The following is a 10,862-nucleotide window of genomic DNA, read 5'->3' as shown; positions in this document are numbered from 1 at the left end:
GTGACTGCTCCTGAACGTCCTATAGACTGTAATGGAGAGGGCTCATGCAATTCTGAAAACCCCTCTGGTTCTCTCTTCTGGGATCTTCTCAGCCCCAAAATGCACAGAGGACCTCACAGGGTCCCCATCCAAGTCATTGTCAGGTCCCGAACAATCACACATTTATGGTAGAGTATATCTATCTATGGATGTGCCATAAGTATATACAGTATGTGCAGAATATCCATAGAACTAGTATTATACCATTTACTTGTCTTTCCTTCCTTATATCAATGTGTTATATATTCAGTACTGATATCGTCTAATACATGATGTCTCATTATTTTATTATTATGTTAGAGACAACTGAGCCGGCAACTGCTGATGGTGGAATATCTGAGACACCAGAGATCCCCGAATCTGCCAGTGTAAGTATCAGAGAAAACATCTGCATATCATCAGATAACGGGGTATGAATTACACATCACATGTTACACCCCAGAGTACAGTGGGTTAACTCTATTCTTAATGTAGATTGGACCTATTATTATTATTCCTGTCTCCTCTGTGTGATGTCCCTTACCATCCCCTCCATACAATGATACATGTGTATGGAGGATATCCCTATAATAGTGTCTGGGGAGCGTCCTGCTGGTATCATGTCCTCTACATCTGCTGCAGTGTAATCAGCGGGGACAGAATGTAGGGAAGTTCCTGCATCTGCAGCTTTTATCTTCCTGCAACTTATATGTCATATTGTCATTTCTTATTCTTCTAGGCCGTGATCAGATCATTGACCCCTATGAGAAAACCAAGTAAGAGCGACTATACCCAGATCAAAGAGATCAGCAGTGGAGCTTTTGGGTGAGCTTTATGTATAATCTACATTTTTCCCAAACTCCTTATGATGATGCCTCAGTCTATATGTCCTGCCTTATGGAAATTCCTGTATATGAGTCCACATCTAAATGTTACTGTATTCCAAGATCTGTAACATTTTTATTTTCTCATCCCATAGAGCTTTGTAAGGACTTGTTTTTGGTGTGTCGAGCTGTTGGTATCGGTACCACTTTGCACTAGATCTAATCTACATCTAGTCATCTACTCCACATCTATTTGTCCCGATGCAGCTCAGTTATGATGTGATATGTATGAAAACCTCCTATAAGGGCTCAGACGCACTTGCGAGAGACTCGCACAATTCTGGTGCCAGTCTCACATGGAGACCTGGCACAGCCGCCGGCACTGGGACTGGAGTGTGCGGCTACATGTATCTCTATGCAGCCGCACGCTCCGGCCCCAGTGCCGGCTGCAGTGCTGGGTTTTCATGCGATAGACTAGCACGAGAATCATGCGAGTCTCTCCTAAGTGAGTATGAGCCTTAAGTGATCATTTATGATGAGCTATTTTGTGTATTTTCAGACATTAATTTCTAGTGACGGCCATACATCTTGTATTAACTATTAGTGATGAGCGAGTATACTCGTTACTCGAGTTTTCTGAGCATGCTCGGGTGTTATCCGAGTAGTTTGGGTGTGGTTGGAGATTTAGCTTGTGTTGCTGCAGCTGCATGATTTGCGGCTCCTAGACAGCCTGAATACATGTGAGGGCTGTTTCCTAACAAACAGGCATTCCTCCTCACGTGTATTCAGGCTGTCTAGCAGCCACAAATCATGCAGCTGCAGCGACACAAACTAAATCTCCGAGCACGCCAAACTACTCAGAGAACACCCGAGCATGCTCAGAAAACTCGAGTAACGAGCATACTCGCTCATTACTATTAACTATTACTACAGAAGATGATTTGACATATAGACAGACTGTTAGTAAGAATTCTGTATAAATTATGGATTTTTCTCCTCTACAGGGCCGTCCACTTAGTGCGTCATAAAGACACGAACAAGGTATTCGCCATGAAGAAACAAGCAAGGAGTAACCTGCATTATCCATTCGATCTTGAAATGGCCTATCAGGAAAGGGACATCGCAATATTCGCTGATTGTCCCTTTGTTGTCTCCACGCTTTGTTCCTTCCCAACTAAACACCATCTGTGTATGGTCATGGACTTTGAAGCAGGTAAGACATATCCATTGTATCTCTATCCAGCCCATATCTGCTTAAACATATAAAGCTACCAATGTATTTATATCTCATTATTCTACATGCTCAGAAGAACAGTTTAGGAAGGTTACATCTTTCTGACAGATAATAATTTTCATTGCTTCTTATTGCATTTTTTTCTGATCTTGGGGCAACAAAAACACTGCAATTCCATCTGAGTTTATTTTTTGATTATTTATTATGAATGGAGAAAAAGTGATTTTTATATTTAATTTTCTTTCCCCAAATATTTTTGCTATTTTATTTTTTAGTCTCCATAAGGGACCTGAACTTGCGATAATATAATCGTAATCACTATGTACTGCAATATGGGCATTGCAGAATATGGTGAAAATCTTGGTCCCCTATGAAGCCGAGCTACACACTGACCTTCACAGAAGCACCATAATGGCAAGGATAGTAGTCTTCTGCAGACACTCAGCAGCCATAGCAAACCACTGACATGGAATGGGGGCGATGAGTGCTTAGAGCAGCTCACCTCCAGGTCACCTGCTGGAAATGCCGCTGTCAGAGATTGACAGTGCAGTGTAAGAGTTTACCAGCAGGGGGCAGATCTCAGCTCTCTTTTTGTATAGGATTACTCTGCAGTATGCAGTATACGCTCTACATCACACAGTGTATCTCTATGATTGACTCCCTGCCTCAATGTCTCAGCTTATTTCTCATTCACACTCATCATGTGTAATTTACATTGTAACAAACCCTCACCTGTCATATTTGCTTTCTGCTCTAGGAGGAGACTGTGGCAGTCTCGTAAAGTTATATGGTCGTTTACCCCTCGCCTTGGCCCGCTTGTACATTGCAGAAACGGTTGTTGCTGTGGAATATCTGCACAGCTATGGTGTGGTTCACCGAGACCTGAAGCCTGGAAAGTAAGTGAACGCTGCAGTATAATAAAGGGACAGACAGTTATAGTTTGGTATACAGTCTGTGGGGTATTACTTAGGGCTGACAATATCTTTTCTTTTACAGCCTCATGATATCATCAACTGGACATATCAAAGTCACCGATTTTGGGCTTTCAAAACTCGGACTCATGAGACCAACATCAGACATTTATAAGGCTCGAACTGAAGACATCACCAGAGAGTTTCCTGATGATGGGGTTAGCTATACATAAAAAACTTATTCTTTACAGATCTGATCTATTTCTACTTCTCTGATATTTTCTCACATAGAAAACTTTTCCACTGATATTATTTGTCACAGTTATTTTCATTAATCATCTTCTCATTGTTCTGTTGGTTTCCAGACTAGTGGCACCTTGTATTATACAGCCCCAGAAGTCATCTTACGGAAGGGCTATGGAAGGCCTGTTGACTGGTGGTCACTAGGGATCATCATATATAAATTTCTTACTGGCCATGTGCCATTTAAAGGAAGATGCACAAGTGATCTTTTCAACAGTATCACCACGGGTAAGTAAAATAATCTGAATGCTGTGTGATGCCACAGTAATTTGATTCAGTTGTTAGGTTCATTCTTTGGTTTAGTTACTTGTTGTTTTTGATGAGATTTTTTCTGTAATATTTACTTTTTATATAACAGATGACATCACTTTGAAATTACAAAAGCGTGCTCTTCATCCCCATGCTCAAAGCATCATTACTCAGCTACTCATAAAAGATCCAACACAGAGACTCGGGACAGGTAATATATATATAAAGCTCAATGTGTGTATGTATGTATGTGTGTGTATATCCGGAATAGGCATCTGCACCGTCGCAGCTACAGCCGCAAAATTTGGCACAGTCACACGTCTGGACCCCGAGAGCGTCCTAAGCTATGTTGTGAGGCGAAATCTTAACCCCGCGTGTTCCAATTCACCAAACAATTTTGCCCCATCTACATAATGGGGAAACAGTGTGTGTATCAAGCACCGCCCCTCAATATGATGTCATATTGGTTGCCATGGCGACGCTGATGTCATCATAGGTTGCAAGCCCCGCCGCTCACTATGATGTCATAATGGTTGACTATGGGATGGAGGATGTGTGATGGGTATATGGGCACTGGACTATGGGATGGATGATATATATGACGGGTATATGGGCATGGGACTATGGGTTGACGGATATGTATGATGGGTATATGGGCACTGGACTATGGGATGGAGGATATGTATGATGGGTATATGGGCATGGGACTATGGGATGGAGGATATGTATGATGGGTATATGGGCACGGGCCTATGGGATGGAGGATGTGATGGGTATATGGGGATGGGACTATGAGATGAAGGTTGTGTGATGGGTATATGGGCACTCGACTATGGGATCGTGGATATGTGTGATGGGTATATGGGCATGGGATTATGGGATGGAGGATATGTATGATGGGTATATGGGCACTCGACTATGGGATGGAGGATATGTATGACAGGTATATGGGCACAGGCCTAAGGAATGGAGGATGTGTGATGGGTATATGGGCACAGGACTATGGGATGGAGGATATGTATGACGGGTATATGGGCACAGGACTATGGGATGGCGGATATGTATGATGGGTATATGGGCATGGGACTATGGGATGAAGGATATGTATGACGGGTATATGGGCATGGGACTATGGGATGGAGGATATGTCTGATGGGTATATGGGCATGGGACTATGGGATGGAGGATATGTCTGATGGGTATATGGGCACGGGACTACGGGATGGAGGATATGTATGACGGGTATATGGGCACGGGACTATGGGATGGCGGATATGTATGATTGGTATATGGGCACGGGACTATGGGATGGAGGATATGTATGATGGGTATATGGGCATGGGACTATGGGATGGAGGATGTGTGATGGGTATATGGGCATGGGACTATGGGATGGAGGATAATTATAATTTGCTATAACTAACCAGTTAGTTACTATGCCCAGGCAGCGCCGGGCTCTTCAGCTAGTATATATATATATATATAAGTATTAATGACTTATAGCTCCTCTGTGACCTGACAAATAGATAATTTCCATGAGCATCAGCACTGAGGTCTCTGCGTTAACTTCTTGTCCATTCCCCATTCTTCATGCCATGACTTACAGTATATTTTGGATCTGCTCTGTCTTCAGTTTAGATTAACATAAAATGTACAGTCTTCCTAACATTGTCTGGATCACTTTATTCTTGTCTTCTGTTTCCAGGAGGAGCAAATGAAATCAAGAGTCATCCATTCCTGAGTGAGTTAGATTTTGAGAATCTTGAAAATCACGAGCCAGAGTTTAGACCAATTCTTATGTCAGAGGAGGACACCCGCTACTTTCCCAGTAAGTAGAATGAGACGTCATGTGGTTAAAGCTGCCATTTGTCTTGTCTTTCATTTTATGTGACAATATGTTCCTATCATTATTAGTAATAACATGGTGACTGTCTGTGATTATATTATTAATCTCTGATAATACTTGTACTTTGTAGCTGGTATTGAGAGACCCAAACATACTGATTCAGATGAGGGTGACACAAGTGAAGTCAGTGATTGGCCAGAAAGCCTAAACTATGTATCATCTTCTCAAAGACTTTCTAAGGTAAGTACTGTATGTGATCAGTAAATCCACAAAACTATAACTAAAAATAATATTAAAATACTCTATATATTTAATTTTACTCTGTGAATTTTAGCTATATGCAACCAAGACCAGGATGATGAGCAATGAAGATCATGAGCCATCTCCAGATTGTTTTCTAGAGACCAGCACACAACACTCAGAAGTGTGAGTAGATTATTATTATGGGGTATAGTACTGATATATCTTCAGAATACTAAATACAAGATGCGTATGGCACAATACTAAATCCAGAACCCACCACCCCATGATTGATCATCACTGTAGGGTCTGGCTTGTGATAACGCTGGTGATAACAGTTGACCATTGTGACCAGCCTTTCATTTCCATTTCATTAAAGCCCTTTATTACTAGTTATTCTTCATTTTTGCTGACAGAAGGCAGTCCTGTGCAAGGTATCCCCTCCATTTTGTTCAAGTGTCCTATTTGCCCATACAGAAAGGAGTCTTTATTTTTAATTGCTTCACTTGTAATTTATTTCTTTTTCTTCTACCAAACAGGCAGAAAGAATCTTCTCCTACTAGAAATGATGGTGATAACCAGTGCTTCAATACTGAAAACAAGTCACCCTCTCCCATATTGTCAGGTATGTGCAGGTCTATAGGACATCTTGTTGTTGTCACTGATCAAAAGGTGTAATGTAAATGTTACAGGAGGGCTCAGAAAATCACTGCTTTTTTATGTCTTTAAAATAAACAACAATCCAACACTTTAATGTATAAAATTCTCACTCTTTTGTGCTGCGCATTAAAGGTATAAGGGGCCATACAGGCTGGTGCCTGATACTGATCACGAATACTCTGCTCATGGCTCGAACAGGCCCCAAACTAACCCTATATATACCCTTAATGTGACACAGATGTTTTAAGTAATGGATTATATGATAACACTGCCTCAAATAATGTCATATTGAAGGAAACCTGTCACCAGATTTTTCCCATATAACCTAAGACCACCACCTTTCAGCTCTGTGTTACAGCAGTCTGGAATTTCTGTATATAAGTCTCCAAGCCGCCCTTAAAAAAACAAAAAAGGCCATTTTATTATACTCACCGATGGCACAGTCCAGGCTGATGGGCGTCACTGTTCTTGATCCGGAGCCTCCTCTCTTCTTGCAATGCCGTTCTTCTCTGCTTCATGTGGATGATGCATCCTATGCCTTCCACACAGTGTTGCCCCATCACATTCCTGCACAGGCACACTGCCCTCTGCCCTGCTGAAGGCAGATCAAAATACTGCAGTGCGCATGCGCCGGTGCTCTTTGGCCCTTTCTCATGTATGTGCATTGCTTTCTGTGGTTGAAAAAACACTGCAAAAATGCTGAAAGAACTGACATGATGCAGATTTCAAAAACACTGCAGCTAGATCCTGCTAGGAAAAAAAAACTAGTTTTGGCATGAGATTTCTGACCTCTCTTAGCTTTTGCTATCACTGCTTATATGTGCAAAAATTCTGCATGTGAACATAGCCTTATGGTGCAATGCCAGAATCCCAGTACTATAAGGTATAAAAGTAAAATAACTCTACTAGATAAAGATATGACTCTAATCTTATGACTTGATATGAATCTAAACTTATAAGAGTTTATCATTGACTTGTTTTTCTTCCTTTTTAATGTGATTTTCCAGTTGAGAAGAAAAATAAATCTGCATTAAACCTGGGAGAAGAGAAAAACCCAGAAATAGTACCAGAGACAGAACCTAGCAGAGGTAAGTGTGACGATAAGGTCTATGTTGTCTGATGTCGGCGAGAGAATAATTCACGAGGACGATATATTATATGTCAATGGTGGGATTTTCACATCTATGACTGACAATGATCATTGACTTGTTTTTCTTACTTTTTTACATGAATTTCCAGTTGAGACGAAAAATACATCTGCAATAAAACTGGGAGACGATCAAGACCCAGAAATAGTCCCAGAGACAGAACCTAGCAGAGGTAAGTGTGACAATAAGGTCTATGTTGTCTGATGTCGGCGACTGAGAATAATTCACGAGGATATATTATATATCAATGGTGCGATTTTCACATCTATGACTGACAATGATCATTGACTTGTTTTTCTTTTTTACATGAATTTCCAGTTGAGACGAAAAATACATCTGCAATAAAACTGGGAGACGATCAAGACCAAGAAATAGTCCCAGAGACAGAACCTAGCAGAGGTAAGTGTGACAATAAGGTCTGTTGTCTGATGTCGGCGACTGAGAATAATTCACGAGGAGATGTTATATGTCAATGGTTGGATTTTCACATCTATGACTGACAATGATCATTGACTTGTTTTTCTTAATTTTTTTTATATGAATTTCCAGTTGTATTTTTCATCTCATCTGGATTAAACCTGGGAGAAGAGCAAGACCCAGAAATAGTTGCAGAGACAGAGCCTAGCAGAGGTAAGTGTGACAATAAGGTTTATGTGGTCTGATGTCAGCGACATAATTCATGAGGAGGATATATTTAGTGATGAGCGAGTGTGCTTGTTACTCAAGTTTTCCGAGCATGCTCGGGTGTTCCCTGAGTATTTTGAGCGTGTTCGTGAATTAAGTTTTAGTCCCCGGAGCTGCATGATTTGCAGCTCCTAGACAGCCTGAATACATGTGGGGATTTCCTAAAAAACAGGCAATCCCCACATGTACTCAGGCTGTCTAGCAGCCTCAAAACATGCAGCTGCGGGGACTACAAATTAATTCACAAGCACACTCAAAATGCTTGGAGAACACCGGAGCATGCTCGGAAAACTCGAGTAACGAGCACACTCGCTCCTCACTATACGTCATTGGTGGGATTTTCTCATCTATGACTGACAATGATCATTGACTTGTTTTTCTTTTTTACATGAATTTCCAGTTGAGACAAAAAATACATCTGCACTAAGACTGGGAGAAGATCAAGACCCAGAAATAGTCCCAGAGACAGAACCTAGCAGAGGTAAGTGTGACAATAAGGTCTATGTTGTCTGATGTCGGCGATTGAGAATTAGTCACGAGGAGGAGATGTTAACTCCCAGTGGGTACGATTGTCACATGTATGATGACTGACAATGATCACTGACTTGTTTTTTTTTTACTTTTTATATGAATTTCTAGTTGAGAAGAAAAATAACTCTGCAATAAAACTGGTAGAAAAGCAAAATGCCAAAATAGTAGAAGAGCGAGAACCTAGAAGACGTAAGTGTGATAATAAGGTCTATGTTGTTTGATGATGGCCAGTGAGAATAATTCAGATGGAGAAGATGTTATCTGTCAGTGGTGGGATTGTCACATGTATGATGAGTGACAATGATCCTGTTCCTCTGCACGGATAAGATTTCTCTACCGTCCTGCCACAATGACACCAAAGCAGTATCCTCTAATATGGAGTCCCATTACTTACATTAGTTTTATATCTCTTCTCCTAGGATCCATCTTCCGCCGGATTATATCATCCTGTCGGCGTGGATTATCCAGGGCCGCTCGCAGCATCAGAAGATGCATTTGTCCAATCTGTGATTAGGGCACCATATACATCTAGTACAGCAAGTCCATCATCAAAGCTGTACTTGGGCAGCACGGTGGCTCAGTGGTTAGCACTGTTAGTTTGCAGCACTGGGATCCTGGGTTTAAATGTCACTAAGGAAAACATCTGCAAGGAGTTTGTATGTTCTCCCCGTGTTTGCGTGGGTTTCCTCCGGGTACTCCGGTTTCCTCCCACACTCCAAAGACATATTGATAAATAAAAATTCTGAATTAATTAATGTTCCTTTGTAATAGAATTTTTCTGAAACATGTCATACCAATACTGTACGTCGTACAGGTTTGAAGAATCCTCATGAGGTTTTGTCTTTTCACTAAACATGTATGTACTGTAGTGTGGTGGGGTAATATACTTCCCTACTGCCGTCTTCTCTGGGATCAAGCTCTGTCCGGCTCCTGTTTTGTGTGATGTCATAGCTACATACATAGGTTGAAAAAAGACCTAGGTCCATCAAGTTTAACCTTTTTTCACCAATTGTCCATTTTGTCACTACATTAAATATAACCCACAATGTTATGTGCATTGAGAAAATCATCCAGCCCTGGTTAAAAGCTGTTGTAGTGTCTGCTATTACTAGTTCTTGTAGTTGGGCATTCCACAGTGTGACTGCTCTAACTGTAAATAACCCTTTCCTATTTAGCTGTCGGAATCGCCTGTCATCGCTCTTCAGACTCCGGCTCACTTTATGCTCTCGGTGTGAGCCACAAGTCTCTTCTATAATGGGAGCCTATGGGGCCATGTTCTGACGCTCCATAGGCTTACACTGTTAAAGCCACATCCGGGTTACATAGAGCGCAGTGTGACCCGGTCTGTCTGGAGAGCGGTGACATCACTCAGAAGAGGAGCTAACAGCGCTAGATACCAGAGAACTCGGTGGTAGGTGAATATATTAACACACACTACACTACAGACCAGAGGTGTTGCTAGGGTCCTAAAAGATTAGGGGCTCAGCTCCAAAGTACATGTCTTCTTATATGACCCCTCGCGACTTATAAGAGGGTTTGTACATACATATATAGGTGGATGTGCCACATGCACAATAGTATATATTTTTTGTAGTTAGTTAGATGATCTAGTCGGGGGACATAGATGAGACTAGTCCAGTTCTGCCTCCAGCGCCGCAGCATTTCCGAGAAAAATATAAATGAGACAACTTGTCCTCTCTATAGTGATATTCTTGTGCTGATAATACAGTGACTTTATTGAAACTACAACTCACATCTCAGAAAATGATACATTGTGAGAATCAGACTCTCAGCTCATAAATCATGCTCTTATTAGACAAATGTGCTTCAGGACTATGATGAATATTTATTAAAAAAAACAGGTATAGATGTCCAACAATACAAAAAGGTCAAATTGGTGGGTGAGCCAGTGAAGGAGCCCCAAAAGTACAAAGGCACCAATACTTATATGGCATAACAAAATACAAAAGGAGGACCTGTACAGGTATATAAAGCATACAAAAGTCACATAACATAAAGCTCAAAGTGCCTACCAAACACCCGACGCGCGTTTCACAAATGCTTCACCAGGGGTGGTTTGTGGGACTGTGGGCTAGGTATTTAACGTGTCCGTGACCAATCAGCATATGCATAAACATAAAGCAACATATGAGTAAGTGTATAGTAGTTACCTCACGTATAATGGAGACACACATGATCTACCACAGACGCCAG

The 10,862-nt window shown here is 41.3% G+C and overlaps 1 protein-coding gene across 1 annotated transcript; it reads left to right on the top strand.

The window, feature by feature from the left end:
* Positions 1-2,745: 2,745 nt before the first annotated feature.
* LOC141095876 (microtubule-associated serine/threonine-protein kinase 3-like) lies at positions 2,746-9,403 on the top strand. The gene is made up of 15 exons (XM_073582253.1): positions 2,746-2,972; positions 3,073-3,205; positions 3,353-3,518; positions 3,649-3,750; positions 5,245-5,367; positions 5,516-5,625; positions 5,720-5,811; positions 6,165-6,250; positions 7,293-7,373; positions 7,525-7,605; positions 7,752-7,832; positions 7,983-8,063; positions 8,518-8,598; positions 8,757-8,837; positions 9,068-9,403. The coding sequence occupies exons 1-15, from the start codon at positions 2,746-2,748 to the stop codon at positions 9,160-9,162; spliced, it is 1,620 nt and encodes a 539-aa protein (XP_073438354.1). The 3' UTR covers positions 9,163-9,403.
* The last annotated feature ends 1,459 nt before the right edge of the window (positions 9,404-10,862 follow it).

This window comes from Dendrobates tinctorius, unplaced genomic scaffold (assembly GCF_039654945.1).
Source record: "Dendrobates tinctorius isolate UK_male_01 unplaced genomic scaffold, ASM3965494v1 ptg000070l, whole genome shotgun sequence".
NCBI classification, from domain to species: Eukaryota; Metazoa; Chordata; class Amphibia; order Anura; family Dendrobatidae; genus Dendrobates; species Dendrobates tinctorius.
This window is presented reverse-complemented; position numbering and strand designations above follow the sequence as displayed.

Excerpts from the sequence above, each read along its gene's own strand:
- LOC141095876 (XM_073582253.1), top strand. The coding sequence starts at position 2,746 with ATGTCTCAGCTTATTTCTCATTCACACTCATCATGTGTAATTTACATT. Across the intron at positions 3,751-5,244 it reads AACACAGAGACTCGGGACAG|GAGGAGCAAATGAAATCAAG; the intron begins GTAATATATATA and ends TTCTGTTTCCAG. Across the intron at positions 5,368-5,515 it reads GGACACCCGCTACTTTCCCA|CTGGTATTGAGAGACCCAAA; the intron begins GTAAGTAGAATG and ends TGTACTTTGTAG.